This window comes from Odocoileus virginianus, chromosome 32 (assembly GCF_023699985.2).
Source record: "Odocoileus virginianus isolate 20LAN1187 ecotype Illinois chromosome 32, Ovbor_1.2, whole genome shotgun sequence".
NCBI lineage: Eukaryota > Metazoa > Chordata > Mammalia > Artiodactyla > Cervidae > Odocoileus > Odocoileus virginianus.
In genome coordinates this window covers 24,346,455-24,364,437 of record NC_069705.1, presented here as the reverse complement: position 1 = coordinate 24,364,437, position 17,983 = coordinate 24,346,455, and the positions used below count along the sequence as shown (strand labels likewise).

The window sequence follows — 17,983 nt, the reverse complement described above, 5'->3', positions numbered from 1 at the left end:
TGTCTGTGCCTTAAATCATGTAATGGATATAGGGTCAGCAGATCAGGAAAGAGGCCTTTTGTGTACATTTCAGGGTTCGCTCTAACCCAGCAGAGGTGGAGAGGAGCCTCCTAGGGGGTTCACGTTTCAGCCTCCCCCTTCTAGACGAGGGACTCACGCCAAGGGAACACTGTTCTCATTCAGTCAGTTTGAATGGGGGAGTCCTCTTTTCACCTTTCAGTGGGTGGCACGATTCCGTGCTCCCAGTGGACCCAGGTACTCAGCACCTCCAGTCACTTGGCCCGGCAGGAAGTAGCTGTGGCCGTTGGCACCCATTGTCCGTCTGTGATAAGGACCCAGTGCCCTCGTGTGGCTTTCCTGCTGCTCTTGGAGTGTCGGGAGGCATGGTTGGCAGGTCTGTATTATCCGGTCACCCAAGGCTACCCTCTCAGGAAGTGTGGCAATACTGCTGGTGAATCAGATCGAACTGCTCAAGTACCAGCGCGGAGCATCTGGGGGAGGGTTTTGGTTCCATGAGGGGAGTGGAGAGAAGCCTGTAAATCTTTCTTCTGATGAAACAGTCCAGGAAGAATGCGCTTGAAGCTGCCAGTTTAACTGAGGGTAGCATGAGCTGCAAGAGAAAGAAGTTAACATAGCAAAGATTACCGCTCAGTTTTAACATGTCAGTTCGGTTCAATTCAGTGGCTCAGTCATGTCCGACTCTTTGCGACCCCATGAACCACAGCACGCCAGGCCTCCCTGTCCATCACCAACTGCTGGAGTCTACCCAAACCTATGTCCATTGAGTTGGTGATGCCATCCAACCATCTCATCCTCTGTCGTCCCCTTCTCCTCCTGCCCTCAATCTGTCCCAACATCAGGGTCTTTTCAAATGGGTCAGCTCTTTGCATGAGGTGGCCAAAGTATTGAAGTTTCAGCTTCAACATCAGTCCTTACAATGAACACCCAGGACTGATTTCCTGGTTAGATCTCTTTGCAGTGCAAGGGACTCTCAAGAGTCTTCTCCAAAACCGTAGTTCAAAAGCATCAATTCTTTGGCATTCAGCTTCCCTTATAGTCCAACTCTCACATCCATACATAACTACTGGGAAAACCATAGCCTTGACTAGATGGACCTTTGTTGACAAAGTAATGTCTCTGCTTTTTAATATGCTGTCTAGTTTGGTCATAACTTTCCTTCCAAGGAGTAAGTGTCTTTTAATTTTATGGCTGCAGTCACCATCTACAGTGATTTTGGAGCCCCCAAAATTAAAGTCAGCCACTGTTTCCCCATCTATTTGCCATGAAGTGATGGGACCAGATGCCATGATCTTAGTTTTCTGAATGTTGAGCTTTAAGCCAACTTTTTCACTCTCCTCTTTCACGTTCATCAGGACGCTCTTCAGTTCCTCTTCACTTTGTGCCATAAGCGCGGTGTCATCTGCATATCTGAGGTTATTGACATTTCTCCCAGCAATCTTGATTCCAGCTTGTGCTTCATCCAGCCCAGCATTTCTCATGATGTACTCTGCATATAAGTTAAATAAGCAGGGTGACAATATATAACCTTGACGTACTCCTTTTCCTATTTGGAACCAGTCTGTTGTTCCATGTCCAGTTCTAACTGTTGATTCCTGACCTGCATACAGGTTTCTCAAGAGCCAGATCAGGTGGTCTGGTATTCCCATCTCCTTCAGAATTTTTCACAGTTTATTCTGATCCACACAGTCAAAGGCTTTGGCATAGTCAGTAAAGCAGAAATAGATCTGGAACTCTCTTGCTTTTTCAGTGATCCATCGGATGTTGGCAATTTGACCTATGGTTCCTCTGCCTTTTCTAAAACCAGCTTGAACATCTGGAAGTTCATGGTTCACATATTGCTAAAGCCTGGCTTGGAGAATTTTGAGCATTAACATGTCAGGTAGTGGTATAAAGTGGCTAGACTGTGTGGTCATACTCTCCACGTTCAGATCTTTGGTAGTTGGATGACCTCAGGTGGGGGAGACATAGCACACGTCCTCTGTCCCAATTTCTTTCCCTGTAAAATGGCAGTAACCTTTGTCAGCCTTTTTAAGGGCAGCCACGAGGACTGCATGAGGTAACTTGTTGCAGAGTGACTACCATCAAGTGTTATGGAAAAATCTGAATGAACTTCTTGGCCAGCCCAATACATAGTAAGATGTGTGCAGTTGATAGCTGTGTAGTAACCGATTAGCTGTTTTATAAGAGACTATACTGCAGACTAACCCATATAACCCCATGGACTGCAGCCCGATAGGCTCCTCTGTCCATGGGGATTCTCCAGGCAAGAATACTGGAGTGAGTTTCCATGTCCTCCTCCAGGGGATCTTCCCAACCCTGGGATCGAACCTATATCTCCTGCTTTGCAGGCAGATTATTTACCCACTGAGCCACATGGGAAGCCCATACTGCAGAAGAGAGTAGTAATTCAGCTAAATATTATTAGAAATCCCTTAGGACAGGCTATTTTTTTCTCTTGACTTTCAAATGGAAAAACAAGATGTGATGGATCCCTTCCCAATACATTACAAGTGCTTGGTATACACTTTGCCATTTTGCCTCCTGGTCTTCATATGCTCATGTTTAATGACAATGGATCTTCTAAGTGAACAGAGCCTAATTTCATTCACCCCTTAAATAATACCTTTTAAGGCTGTTATGGTCAGCTGTTTTCCTATCCATTCCCATGGTTTCAACTACAACCTGTAGGGTGATGACTCGGATTTATTTTTCTAGTCTTCTCCTTCCCAAGCTGCAGATAACATTTTTCCCAGTGAAGAGCTGCCTCTAGAAAAAAAGTCAGTCTAGTGTAATCAGACTTCCTGACTCCCAGCCTCACTTTGTGAATATTCTGTAGTGTCTCCTTCTTCAAACCTCGGTCTGTTCATCACCTTCTTCAGTGGGCTGTTATTCACTTACCACCCAAGCTACCAACTAAGGTCATGATCCTCTTTCTCCATCCTCTACACAATACCCATCTGTGTTCTAAATGTTCAGACTGGCTGTTCCTGACTGTCCTGATTTAAGCCCCATAATTTCTCACCTGCAGTGTATCCCAGTGGTCACCCAGCAGATCACCTTGCCTCCAGGCCTGCTTCTCTCTTCTCCAAATGCTACCGGGACTAGACTTGTAATAAGTCTCGTATGTGTCGTCTAGCAGACACTTTTAGCAAACATAAGTAGACCCCCATTTTAGTTTGGGGATGAAGTCCAAACATACTAAAGCCAACATGTGTGATGTGACTGTACATTTCTGGTGCAGCTTCATGGTGTCTGACCCTCATTCCCCTCTGCACACCTCCTTTTCTCTCCCTGGGTCCCAGCCACAGGCTCATTCACACCTCTTTTGTGCTTTTTTGCATGCATGCCAAGTCACTTCAGTCGTGTCCGACTCTTTGCGACCCTATGGACTGTAGCCCACCAGGCTCCTCTGTACAAGGGATTCTCCAGGCAAGAATACCGGAGTGGGGTGTCTTGCCTTTCTCAAAGGGTTCTTCCCGACCCAGGGAAAGAACACATCTCTTCACATCTCCGGCATTGGCAGGCGGGTTCTTTACCACAGGTGCCACCTGGGAAGCCCTGGTGCTTCTTGGGCACAAACCATCCTCTCTGAAAGGCTCTCTTCTATCTTCCCACTATCCTTCTGTGTCCCCAGTCTCCTCCTTCTCATTACTTTTTAAGGTCCCAGCTAAAATATTTTGTCTTCAATTGAGTTTCACCCAACTCTTTCAAACACGTGAATTGCATCTCCTACTATACTCTTCAAGGTACCTCTTAAGGGTATTTATTTATAGACCGCATAGTCCAGAGCTGTGAGCACCTCAAGGGCAAGGTAAGTCTGTCCTTCATCTGTGTGGCTCTACCAGCTAGTATCTTGTGCCTGGCACTTAGTACTTCTGATGCTTAGTACATTGACTCAGAGAATGAATGAATGACTTCATTGCTGAGGATGAGAGCTAAGAAAAGTGGGTTTTATCCTTATCATATGCTAATACTTAATGGTTTCTGTACACAGATCTCTTCCTATAAACTGTTAAAAATAAGTAATAATGTAAGCTGTAATTCTCTTGGAAACATTTTACATTATGCCTGACAATCCCAGTTAATCAGGTCATTTTGAAAATGTCAGCCCTTGAAATAAATTACAGTTCAATTTAATGGTCTACATAATCCACAGCAAACATTTGGCCTCTGAGATAGGGAATAAATGTGTCATTCTGATTCTTTCCAGGGTCATGTTGGTGTAATGGGGAGCCATAATTATGATCCTCTGCGGTTCCTATTGTTTTATTAACCTTAATGAATGGAATCACATTTTTAATCTAAATCAGTAAAGGTTAGTTTGTATTTCACAATTATTCTTTAGCCATCAGAAATAATAGCTAACTCACATCTTGCCCTAATTGTTTTTATGTCATGATACAAATGAAATTTTAACCCTTTTATTCAGCAAAGATTCCTGGCTTCTTATAATAATGGCATAAAAGATAGTTGACTTTGCCTTCTGCATGTAAAAATGGTAGGTTTGGCAACAGCATTTATTGAGTGCCTGCTCTTTCCTAACATCAGTGTTCATCTCTAAGTCTACTGGTTTGCATTTTATAGAAAGAAAAAAAGGGAGATAGGAAGAAATTGAGGTTTAACAGTTATGTAACTTTCTTAAGGTCAGTATTAAAAAGCAAAGCCCCTGGATAAAAACCCAGGATGACTAGACCACCAAACACCTGTTGATCACAAAAAAGAAACCATGGTGCAACCAAATATTTGAAAGATTGAGAAATCATTGGCTATGAACCACCAGTTTGCATTGATCATTACTTTTGGAATTTTTTATTCAAGTCAAAAGTTCAAGAAGTATTATTAGATGAAAAAATCTTTTTATGTACTAGAGAAAAGTGACTTGGCTCTGCCTAAAGCACTGTACACGTTGTCTAATCAACACTTAACTGTGCCTGTGAACTTGAATATCCCTCACACCTTTATGGAATGTGTTAATTCTTTCACTGGTTTTGTCTACAGTTCAGTTCAGTCACTCAGTTGTATCTGACTCTTTGTGACCCTGTGGACTGCAGCACACCAGGCCTCCCTGTTCATCACCAGCTCCCAGAGTTTACCGAAATCCATGTCCATTGAGTCAGTGATGCCATCCAACCATCTCATCCTCTGTCGTCCCCTTCTCCTCCTGCCTTCAATCTTTCCCAGCGTCAGGGTTTTTTCCAATGAGTCAGCTCTTTGCTGACACGGTTTTGTGTACAGTCATGGTTTAACAAGGTTGTATATTTAGAATAATTTTAAAACTCTTCGACAGTTAAGTCACTTTAGAGTTGCAGAATTCCAGAAGTAATTTTTGAAGTGGGCTTTAATGAAAAATCTATTAATATATACAGTGAAAACCAACTGTATGCCAAAACAGAATTCTTTTTTAAAAATTTATTTAATTGAAGGATAATTACCATATTGTGCTGGTTTCTGTCATACATCAACATGGATCAGCCTTGAGTATACATATGTCTCCTCTCTCATGAGCCTCCCTCCCACCTTCCGCCCCATCCCACTCCTTTAGATGGTTACAGGGCCCCAGTTTGAGTTCCCTGGGTCATACTGCAAATTCCCACTGGCTCTCTATTTTACATATGTTAGTGTATGGTGCCATGCTACTCTCCATTCGTCCCATCCTCTCCTTCCTACACGCCTCCCTGTGTCCATAAATCTGTTCCCTGTGTCTGCATCTCCATTGCTGCCCTGCAAATAGTTTCATCAGTACCATCTTTCTAGATTCTGTATATATGCATTAATATATGATATTTGTTTTTCTCTTTCTGACTTACTTCATTCTGTATAATAGGCTCTAGGTTCCTCCACCTCATTAGCATTGACTCAAATGCATTCCTTTTTATGGCTGAGTATTACTCCACTGTGTATATGTACCACAGCTTCTTTATCCACGCATCTGTCAGTGGACATCTAAGTTGCTTCCATGTCCTAGCTATTGTATATAGTGCTGCAGTGAACATTGGGGTACATGTGTCTTTTTAAATTTTGGTTTCCTGAGGGTATATGCCCAGTAGTGGGATTGTTGCATCATATGGTGGTTTTATTCCTTGTTTTTTAAGGAATCTCCATACTGTCTTCCATAATGGCTATAGCAATTTTCATTCCTACCAACAGTGCACGAGGGTTCCCTTTTCTCCACATCCTCTCCAGAATTTATTGTTTGTGAATTTTTTTTGTGTGTGGATTTTTTTGATGGTGGCCATTCTGACAGATGGGAGGTGATACCTCATTGTAGTTTTGATTTGCATTTCTCTAAGAATAAGAGATCCAAAACAGAAATATTTATCTCACTGAGTTGGTTGAAGATGGAGTGGATTCTGTCTCATACTTGGCTTGCTTTTTTTCTATCCACATCTGTCTGTCCTAAACTTAGACTTGGCTGGCTGTCTCAGTAAATGAAACGTTATGTCCTTTCACCTGTAACAATGCACAATATTTACTAAGCATGTCTGTTCTGAAAGCCTCTTGAGTCTTCTTCTTTGTCCCGATCTTTTTCCTCACTTGTCCTTGTTTAATTCTGATATGTTTGGTTTTCCCTGATTTAAATCATTTGTCTGGAACAGTGGTTCTCACACTTCACTGTGTAATAAAATAGGCCAGGTTAAAAAGCAGAGTCCCAGTTCTGACTTGGGTGACTTAGGATGGAGGAGTCTGTGATGATCATCCCAGTGACTTGATGCAAGTGCTCCCTGGACCACACTCTGACAGTGCTCTAGCTTCCAGGATGTTGTTTATTTAGTGTAAAATATATGTAAGACTTAAGTGAGCACAGTAAGAGAGTAATACCAGAGAGCTCCAACTGAACTGAGTTCATTCTCATACTTAAGCTTCCAAATAATTTGTGGATCAGTAACTTTGACCTGCCTCTTTGAACTTTGACCCCTGAAAATGAATCATCAGGGAGGACAGGCAGAATAGTATCGGACTCACCTTTTTATTGACATTTATGTTAACTTGTTCTTTTATTAGAATAAAAGAACCTTTATTCTTTTGATTGAAGTGTGACTTCCTTAAAGTCTTAACTCACTTGCCTCGGGCCTGAAGCTTGGAACATTTATGCTGGTTATATTCAGCCAGACTTTTGACTCAGATCCACTTTTCAAGTCTAAAATGTTTTGATTGGTGCATGGAATGTTTGCTAGTTTGATGATGAGAGCATCTGTTTTGCAGCGTGTTGTTGGCCAGTGAGTCAGTTGAAAAACAGCAGAGCCTTTTCAAACGTTTATTGGCAGGGAGAGCCTCAGGCTCCATGGAGGCCCAGTTGGCACCTCTCTAAGATCTATGACTAGGCCAGACCTTCATCCTGCATGCAAATCAGATTTCGTCAGGACTAATCCGTGTGTGTGTGAGGGGGGGGGGAATATTGTTTTTTGTGTTTTTTTTTATCTACCCTACCTTGCAGACCCTCTTGCTTCCACTAGAGAATTAAGCCTTTTTCCTCTGCGACACCTCCTCTGAGGTGTCCATTGTGTGAATGAATGAACTTCTCTTTTAATGCATTTCAAGTTGAGAAAATTGCCACTGTAATCAGGTTCCGTGTTCTGTGCTGCAGGACCTGCACTGAAAAGGGCTGAGTGGATTGAGTTCTAGAGCCAGTCTTGCCACGTCCATTCCCTCTCTGGTCTAGCAGAGTGAGATTTCAGATAATGTCTGTATTATTAACTCAAGACATGATTATATTACCTGAAATAACTGAGTTTTAAGGGGAAGGTGGTATTATGTATGGGAGAATGGATTTGATGGTGCAGGCAGTTTGTGAAAGGACATTCGTAGTAAGTTGTGTGTGATTCATGGAAGCCTTTTGAAATCAGTTCTTGTCAATTCATATCATTCCAAGAGCAATCTGAAAGCTCTTTCTTAACTAATTTTGAAATTTAGAGACAGACCTTTGTCTCTCCCACATAGCTACCAGATTTCTTGGTCTTGTGAAAAAGCAGTGCCTTTGGAGAGCAAAACCTGGGGCTTTCATGAATAGATGATCTTTCTGCAGACAGTCTGTGAAGACTCACTCTACACAATAGAGCACCCTTTCACTCTGTCCTCACCTGACTCTAAGGTTAGCAGAGCAGGGGGTGTTGAGTACTGCCTGGCACATCAGGGAACCGATCTGCGGAAAACTGGACATGCTAGTTGTTGATGGGGTAGGCCCCTGGCCTTCTGCAGTTTTGTGGGCACCAGCCTCCCACTAAGTAGCATATTACTTTTTAAAAAGGGCTACTTGGTAATCTCCAATTTTAAGCAGATTAAACCCTAGTTTCAGAGAGTTACCATCATTGTCACTTGTCCTAGAAGGGTATCATGAGCAGATTTCCCTTCAAAGAATAATGCAATGAATTAATCGTGCTACTATGACAGAAGGCTGTGTCCCCATTGATGGTTCTGGGGCTGGGGTACAGGGAAGTAGGCTAACATAAATGTTTCCCTTCTTTTTATACTCACGTGGCAGTGTATTATACATTCTGTTCTACACCTTGTTTTCTGCTTTGCATTTCTTAAAGATCAGTACACAACAAACTTCTCAGTCCTTTTTTAAACAGCAGTGAAATTATTTTACTTTTTGAGAATAGTCCATTATATTATAATGGAATAATTAATTCAACCAATTTCTTCATGGTGGTCATTCGGTTATTTGTCATGTTTTGCTCTTATTAAAAAAATGCTCTAGTAAAGAGCCTCGTATGTCCCTCATTTTGTAGGTGTGGGAGTATGTCAATAAAATAAATTCTTATTACTGAAATTTCTGGGTCAGAGGGATATGTAGAAAAAAATGTCAGACAAGCCCAAACTGAGGGACATTCTGTAAAATGCCTGACTCTTCAAACTTGTCAAGGTGATGAAAGGCAGGGAAAGACACATTCACAGACTGGAGAAGATGAAGGAGATGTGATGGGTAAATGCAGTGTGGTGTCTGGGGTTGGAGCTGTTATAGCCATGCTTTCCGGGAAACAAACTCACTCAGAAGGACAATACAGATAGTGGAATGCAGTTTATTATACCGGCGGGCCCAAGGCAGAGTCTCCTCTTAGCCAAGGACCCCGACCAGCATTTGTGAAAATCTTTTTATACCCAGTGTGTACGTGTCCAAACCCACCACCCCAAATCCCTTGAGGCTTACAAAGGAAGGGTAAATACAATCACAATAACCCCATCATTCACGTGTTATGTGTTCAAATAAGCCTGCGGTTACATTCCAACCAGTTAATAACCGATAAGCCTGTGGTTACATTCCGATAGATACTGTCCGGAGGCAGGGGTGATTAGAGTATGTTTTCTCTTAGGCGATGAGTAACCTGGATACGATCTTCAAGGTTCCCCTGTCCGGAGGGGGTCTTATCCTTCCATTGTCGTTCCCACAGGCGCTAAGCAGAGAGTTCAGAGTCCACTGGAGAGGCGGCCAGCTCGATCAGGATCAGCACGGACAGGCCTGAGATGGAGTCCAGGCCCTGTGAATTCCTTCTTCAGAGCCTGGAACAGAAAAAAAGGACACAGCTTGGAGTTTAGTTAATAATCCTGTGCCAGTATTGGTTTCTTATGTTAGTCACTCAGTCCTGTCTGACTCTTGGGACCCCACGGACTGTAGTCTGCCAGGCTCCTCTGTCCCTGGAATTCTCCAGGCAAGAATACTGGAGTGGGTTGCCCTTTCCTTCTCCAGGGGATCTTCCCAATCCAGGGGTGGAACCTGGGTCCCTGCACTGCAGACAGATTTTTTACCATCTGAGCTACCAGGTTGGTTTTGACCAATGTCCTGTCATAATATGTGACATCAGCCTTAGGGGAAGTGAGGAGAGAGGTCTCTGGGAACTAGTCTATCTTTGCAGGTTCTCTGAACATCTGAAATTATTACACAAGTGGTCATTCTTAAAAATGGGGGTGTTAGTGGAAAAACCGGTAACATCAGAATAAAGTCTGTAGCAGAGTTAACAGTAATTGCTCCAGTGTTAAAACCTCACAGTTGAGGAATGTCCCATATTTAATGAGATGGTAACATCTGGGGAAGTGAGGTGAGGGGTATACAGGAACTCTTGGTACTGTTTGTACCTTTTGTATCAATCTAAAATTATTCCACAGTTATAAGTTGTTTTTTTAAAAAATCATGTCTGTCCTGAGAAGTGTGTGCTGTTCAAGAGAGAAGTAGAAGGTGCCAGAAATAAAAGCAGGTGAGGTGGCCAGAGAGAGATCTGGAGAAGGCAGGAAAGGCTGGACCAAGCATCTCCTGTCCCTGCTGGGTGGGGCAGAGAGGGGAACTTGGCTCAGGGAAGGGGCGGCTGCCACAGCAGGCCTGCTGGAAGCATGTACAGATGGTGCGGGCACACGGCCGGAGGGTGACATCATCTCGCTTTCCTGTTTGTTCTTTCTGTCATGGTATCTAGAGGGCATCGTGAAACTGTGCGATCTTCCAAGTGACCTTACCTCTGCCCCAGTTTTCTTTTCCCTTTTTCTCTTTCATATTTTATGCCCAATTTAGATAAAATTACCTAAAAGTTGGGGAAATTCTATGGCATATAATGTCAAGAACAATCATGTAAGAAAGTGAACTTCCAAAGTGGGTGTGCACCCTATCCGTGGGGGTGTGGGGAGATGTGTTTCAGTCTATCTTCTTTGAATACTAGACAAGCAACGCTACTTTGTAACAATCACATTCTGTCAAAGATCCCCCAAGAGTGTCTGTCTTTGAGGACTCTTCAAACCCATTTGAATTGGTGGACTTTTGCAACAGGCTAGTAATAGTAACATTTGTTGCATGCTTACTCTAGTTAGGCACCTGGCCAGGCACTCCCACATATGTTTTATTTAATTGTGCAGGGAACACATGAATATTATCTCCATCTTAAAAATAAGGAAACTCAGGCTTAGAAAGCTCAAGTGTTTTGCTCATATCACACAGCAGCTAAGTGCTGTGGCTGAGATAAGTATTTTATTGTCATCTGTTAACACATCTTATTTGTGTTCCTGAGAATTAAAATATTTCCAGTTGTCTCAAGATGAAGCCTGCTGCTCAGATACAGAAACTAAGAAAACCTCTGTACCATTTCGAAAGAATACAAACAATTTAGGGCCATGGTTGTGTAATGTTTTTCTTTGTAAACAGTACATTCATTAGTCACCAAAGGGCAATTGGCCTCCATGAGATGGAAATAATACAAGCCTGACCTCTTCCTCTTAGATAAGGCCTCCAGGACCAATTAGGTAACAGCTGGACTTCACCCCTCCGGGTAAACGGCTAAAGGGCCATGATGAAACCAGCTCTGTTGTCAAAGGTATTTCTGGCATTGTGCCTTCTCTAGATGGCATCCAGATAATTGAAAAGGAAAGATTTCAAGCTTTTCACCATTTCTGAAATATTTTTCCCTTGCCCAATTTTCCACGTTTTAAGCTGTCAGGGGAGTGTGTCTCTGTTTTTCCTGTCCTGTCATTGCCCTTGGGTTCTTCTCTGGCCTGGTTCATCTCAGGTTGAAAATGTCAACCTGTCAAATGTAATGTGGTGATATGTTCTAGGGCCCGTCTTGTAAATGAGTCCATTTCTGTGTTTCTTGATTCTGAAGAATTTGTTTCTTGTTTTAATGGGTAGATTGCTTCAGGGGCGCTCTCATTTTACCAGCATGTGCATGATTTCTGTACAGGCAGTGGTCTCGTTGGTGCCCCATCATAGACATGCTTTTAAAACTCACCTAATAGAATAATTACAACAGCAAGGACAAAGTGTTAGTCACTCACTTGTGTCCGACTCTTTGTGACCCCATGGACTATATAACCCACCAGGCTCCTGTGTCCATGGAATTCTCTAGACAGGAATACTGCAGTGGGTTGCTGTTCCCTTCTCCATTGGATCTTCCAGACCGAGGGATCAAACCCGGGTCTCCTGCATTGCAGGCAGATTCTTTACCATCTGAGCCACCAGGGAAGGAGAGAGGGACCACTTTGTACTGTGTAGATGTTCTGTCTGTGCAGTAACTTCATGAAGACAGTATTGCCTGAATCTGTGCAAAAACTCCTTGCTTAGTCCCGATTCTGAGATTTATGTTTGGTTTGGCTGTGTTGGTGATTAATTGACTTACCATGAAAGGAAACCTGGAGAATGAGCAGGGAAGGGACAGACGGAGAACAGGAGAAAGAGCCAGCGGGCCTAGGAATTGCTCCCAGCCTAAGTATGAGGATAATTACAGGCCGGAAGCTGGAGAACCCCACACCGCCCCCCCCCCCAAGTGTGGGGCGCCTAGAGGGGTCCCGAGAACCCTTGATGAAGTGTTGACATGCGTGTCCTTCAGAAAAGAAGTATCCCATGAGTCTTTATGCCAAATAAATGCTTCCCCAGGAGCCCCAGCCAGTTCGCTCAATGCAGAGCCCTTCATGTGAGAGATGGCTTTATGAACCAGCTGTTCCCCACAGCTGCAGGCTGACATCACCACCTGGGGCCCGGCCTGCCCTAACCCCGCTCCCCCAGCTGTTTTCTTCCACTTTCCCCTTCCTTCCCTCCTGTCCTCTTTCAGCTCACACACACAGGCCAACAAAGTCAAACACTATTTAAGTTTTTTTTTAAAAAAAAACAGGAAACACCCTGTTCAGCCACCAATGTGAGAAGATTTCCATCTATTTTATTTTCAAGTCAAACATGCAGACTGTCGTTTGATGACAAGCAGATGTGTTGAAATCCAGCAGGTGTTACTGTTAACTTCCCCACAGAAGCTCTTCTAGTTTTTGGTCCATATAGACATTTTATCTCAGATACAAGCATTCAGATGAGCTAGAATTTTTGTTTTTTGTTTTCTTTTGTATTTTGCTGACACGTGAAATCCCAAGGGAATTAAGTCAAAAGGTTGTGTGAAATCAAGAGCTCTCTGCCTAGAAAAGCTATTCTTGATGCCTTTGCTGACAGCTTGCAGTATAGTTTTCTATCTCCTACTTTCACGTGAAGAATGTGGAATTCACCCAAGGAGGCTTGTGGCCCTATAATTTCATTTGTATGATTTTGGAAAGGCAGCAGAAGTGAATATTGGGTTGGCCAGAAAGTTTGTGTTGGTTTTTCCCTAAGATCTTACCAAAAACCCAAATGAACTTTTTGGCCAACTCAGCTTTCACTTCTTTGGCTGACATTTGTCTCCCTGAATCACTTCTTTGTCCTTTGATGATTAGTGATCTGAGGAGGGTGTTTTGTAGCAATCAGCATGACTGTTATCTTTTAGTAAATTCTTTTAAAGACAAAGAACAACTCCCCAAATTTAGTCCTGAGGCTGGAGCTATCAGTGAAGCCAATGGTCTATATCATCTGATCGCCACCTGCCTTTCGGACTCTTCTCTCCAACTGTTCTGCCTCGAGACGTTCTAGTTCCCACGGGGCACTGTGCGGCCTCTCATCATTGCTTGTGGTGGAATACGTGTTCTCCCTTAATATCAGTTAGTAGTTCTCACCTTGTTTTTGTAGTCCTGTTAGTTCCTTTCCCCTTCAGTAAGTATTTGTGGGCTTACTTGAATTTTAAGGGTTCTCCTTAGCAGACAGTTTGCTTTTCATTGAAAGGTTCCCTAGTGGCCCATTGGTAAAGAACCCACCTGCCAATGCAGGAGATGCAAGAGACATGGGTTTGATCTCTGAGTCGGGAAGATTCCCAGGAGGAAATGACAACCCACTCCACTATTCTTGCCTGGAAAATTCCATGGACAGAGGAACCTGGTGAGCTACAGTCCATGGGGTTGCAAAGGGTCAGACGGGACTGAGAACACACACACGCATGTCATGATTTCAGTATGACTTATTTTACCTCTGGAGGAATACTGACGTGGGACAAGGGCTGGAATTCCTACTGCCATGTGGCATATTCCCTAGAAAACAAGTCTACATGATTGTCCAAAATTCATCCCAGGAGCCAGCCAATTTCCCTTTACTTAGGTAGCATAATCATTTATGTAAATCTCCTTTTCTCTGTGAAATAATCCTTTTCCTTCCACTACTCCAGAAATACATATTCCTTACCAAAATAGGGTAAGGATTACTTTATAACAGACTTACCTGTACGCATTTTGCATGAATCCATGGGCACTCTAGGGTGTGGAGAATGTACGTCCTCCTTACAGGTACGGCAGCACACCTTTCCCCTAGTAGGTGAAGGAAGGCTGGACAAGTGCAAAGTCACACTTCCCGCGAAATGATTCTTTTCACTTTTTATTGGAGTAGAGTTGACTTACAACGTCGCGTTCGTTTCCGCTGTACGGCAAAGTGTATCGGTGATACACATATCCGTGCTTTCTTAGATTCATGGCCCATACAAGTCATTGTGTTGAGTAGAGTTGACTTAGAACGTTGCGTTCGTTTCCGCTGTATGGAAAAGTGTTTCGGTGATACACATATCCGTGCTTTCTTAGATTCATGGCCCGTACAAGTCATTGTGTTGAGTAGAGTTGACTTACAACGTTGTGTTCGTTTCCGCTGTACGGCAAAGTGTTTCGGTGATACACATATCCGTGCTTTCTTAGATTCATGGCCCATACAAGTCATTGTGTTGAGTAGAGTTGACTTACAACGTTGCGTTTGTTTCCGCTGTACGGCCAAGTGTTTCGGTGATACACATATCCATGCTTTCTTAGATTCATGGCCCATACAAGTCATTGTGTTGAATAGAGTCCCTGTGCTATACAGTAGGTTCTCACTAGTTACCCGTTGACACAGTAGTGTATATGTGTTAATCCCAATCTCCAAATGTATCTCCTTTCCTCCAAGTAATCAAAAATTTGTTTTCTATATCTATGTCTCTACTTCTAGTTTGTAAATATTTGTACCCCTCCTTTTTTTTAGATTCCACATATAAGTGATATTACATGATATTTGTCTTTCTGTGTCTGACTTCACTCAGTATGACAATGTCTAGGTCCATCCATGTTGCTGCAAATGGTTTTGTTCGTTTTAACTGCTGAGTAATATTCCATTGTATATATGTACCACATCTTCTTTATCCACTCCTCTGTCAGAGGATACTTAGGCTGCTTCTACATGTTGGATACTGTAAATAGTGCTGCTATGAACGCTGGGGTGCATGTATCTTTTTGAATTATGGTTTTCCCTGGGTATATTTTGGGTCATATGGTAGTAATATTTTTAGGTTCTTTTGTTTATTTTCTTAAGAAATGTCCATGCTGTTCTCTATGGTGGTTGTACCATTTTATATTCTCACCAACAGCGTAAGAGGTTCCCTTTTCTCTACACCCTCTCTAGCATTTACTGTCTGCAGATTTTTTTGATGATGGCCATTCTGACTGGTGTGAGGTGATACCTCATGGAAAACTAAGATCATGGTATCTGGTCCCATCACTTCATGGCAAATAGATGGGGAAACAATGGAAACAGTGAGAGATTTTATTTTGGGGGGGGGCTCCAAAATCACTGCAGATGATGACTGCAGCCATAAAATTAAAAGACGATTGCTCCTTGGAGGAAAAGCTTTGACCAACCTAGACAGCATATTAAAAGCAGAGACGTTACTTTTCCAACAAAGGTCCATCTAGTCAAAGCTATGGTTTTTCCAGTAGTCATGAATGGATGTGAGAGTTGGACTATGAAGAAAGCTGAGTGCCGAAAAATTGATGCTTTTGAACTGTGGTGTTGGAGAAGAATCTTGAGAGTCTCTTGGACTGTAAGAAGATCCAACCAGTCCATCCTAAAGGAGATCAGTCCTGGGTGTTCATTGGAAGGACTGATGCTGAAAATGAAACTCCAATACTTTGGAGTTTCACCTGATGTGAAGTGGTGACTCATTTGAAAAGACCCTGATTCTGGGAGGGGTTGGGGGCAGGAGGAGAAGGGGACGACAGAGGATGAGATGGTTGGATGGCATCACTCACTCAATGGACATGAGTTTGAGTAAGTTCCAGGAGTTGGTGATGGACAGGGAAGCCTGGTGTGCTACAGTCGATGGGGTCTCAAAGAGTTGGACATGACTGAGCGACTGAACTGAACTGAATAGTGATGTTGAGCATCTTTTCATGTGTTTGTTGGCCATCTGTATGTTTTCTTTGGAGAAATGTCTATTTGACTCTTCTGCCTATGTTTTGATTGGGTTCATCTGATATTGAACTGCATGAGCTGTTTGTATATTTTTGAGATTAATCCCTTATTATTGCTTTGTTTGCAAGTGTTTTCTCCCCTTTCAGGATTTATTATAGCATGTGTGGGGGTATTTATTCATGTGCAAGTTCTGCAAGGTATTGTTAATAGTTCTGTTCTGGGTAGTGGTAGTGAAATGTTAGGCTGGTCTGATTTTAAATTACATTTATCAAATTTCTTTGCCTTTTTACAATGTTAACCTTTCAATTTATTCACATTGTAGTGTAGCTTTTCAGTGTGTTTTCCCTAAAGTTTTTATGTTCCGGTGGTTCGGGTTCCATATAATCTATTATTCTGTTTTTCTTACTGTATTTTTGAAGTCATGAGCCTACATTGACTCCAATCACATGCAAGCTTAAAGTCGGTTTCTCCTTTGTGGTCTTGCCTTCTCCATCCCTTCTCTCTCTCAGCTGCCCCCCCCCCCCCCAGGGGCTGGCCTGCCTCAGACACCTCAGCCAATCAGAGCCTCTCCTCCTGGAGGCCCCTGCACTGATTGGTCAGCACATGGGAGGTGCCCCACACTTGGAACCCGGCTCTGCCCCAGGACTTCTCCTACTGCTTGATGGACAGCTGGCCCTTTGCTGCCAGAGACCGCGTCCTCTCCTTCCCTTTTACCCTTCTAACCTTCTCCTGCACGTTATGGTTGAGAATCCGGTCCCGAGAGAATGAGCACTGGGAGCCCCGTGTTTATGCCCTGCGAGTCACAGCTGTGTGTGAGTGTTACGGATGTAGCCAGCTAGCAGGCTGAGTGTCATCTTCTCTTTCCTTTTTCCATCTCTTTTCAGTCACTGTCTCAACCACCTGTGAGAAGTTAGAAAAAGCCAGGAATGAGTTGCAAATAGCTTATGAAGGATTTGTCCAGAAGCTAAACCAGCAGCACCAGACTGATCTAACGGAGCTGGAGAATCGGCTTAAAGAATTTTACACCGGGGAATGTGAAAAGCTTCAGAATATCTACATCGAAGAAGCAGAGAAATACAAAACTCAATTGCAGGAGCAGGTCTGTACTTTTAGAACCTGAGCATGTGCTTGGCCATTGCTGTTAATTTCAATTCTAACTGTTGTCTGATGAGGGTCTTCCTACGATGACCTTCTCTTTGTTGGATGTCCCTTGATGAATTTCATTTTAATTTAAATAAATGAAACAATTTTTAAAGTAAATTTTTATGATCAAAGCAATGTATGTATGTTGAGTGAAAGATTGAAAGAAAAAAGATAAAATTTAAACAACCCTTTAAAAATTTTTTTAACTGAAATACAGCTGTATAAGATTATATAAGTTACAGGATTACAATATAGTGATTCACAATTTTTAAAGGTTGAAAGTAAAAGTTAGTCACTTAGTCATGTTTGACTCTTTGTGACCCCATGGACTGTAGCCCACCAGGCTCCTCTATCCATGGGGTTCTCCAGGCAAGAATACTGGAGTGGACAGCGATTCCCTTCTCCAGACGATTCTCCTGACCCAGGGCTTGAACCCAGATCTCCTGCATTGCAAGCGGATTCTTTACCACATGAGCTACAAGGAAGTCCATACTCCTGTTACAGTTATTATAAAATACTGGCTATACAGAAAGAGTCACGAAAGTAGACGACAAACTTCCTGTTACCAAGAGGGGTGGGAGAAGGAGGGTTGGATGAATTGGAAGATTGGGATTCACAATTTTTAAAGATTATAACTGTATTTATAGTTATTATAAAACAGTGACTGCATTCCCCATGTTGTATAATATATCCTTGTAGCTTATCTTATACCTAATAGTTTGTACCTCTTATTTCCCTGCTCCTATATTACCTTTCTCCCTCCCCTCTCCCCACTGGTTACCACTAGTTTGTTTT

The 17,983-nt window shown here is 42.8% G+C and overlaps 1 protein-coding gene and 1 long non-coding RNA gene across 10 annotated transcripts in view; one reads left to right on the top strand and one right to left on the bottom strand.

Annotated features, from left to right (window-relative positions):
- Positions 1–17,983, top strand: part of MTUS1 (microtubule associated scaffold protein 1) — a 203,572-nt gene that overhangs the window by 176,302 nt on the left and 9,287 nt on the right. For all 9 annotated transcript variants that reach the window (XM_070459996.1, XM_070459997.1, XM_070459995.1 and 6 more), the window contains one exon: positions 16,930–17,144. In XM_070459996.1, the coding sequence (XP_070316097.1) occupies positions 16,930–17,144 (215 nt within the window). The remainder of the gene's footprint in view (positions 1–16,929; positions 17,145–17,983) is intronic.
- On the bottom strand, positions 9,028–16,975 carry LOC139032598 (uncharacterized). Its single transcript, XR_011485146.1, has 2 exons — positions 14,057–16,975; positions 9,028–9,519 (listed from the first exon to the last, which is right to left on the bottom strand). It is a non-coding gene; the product is annotated as an uncharacterized lncRNA (long non-coding RNA).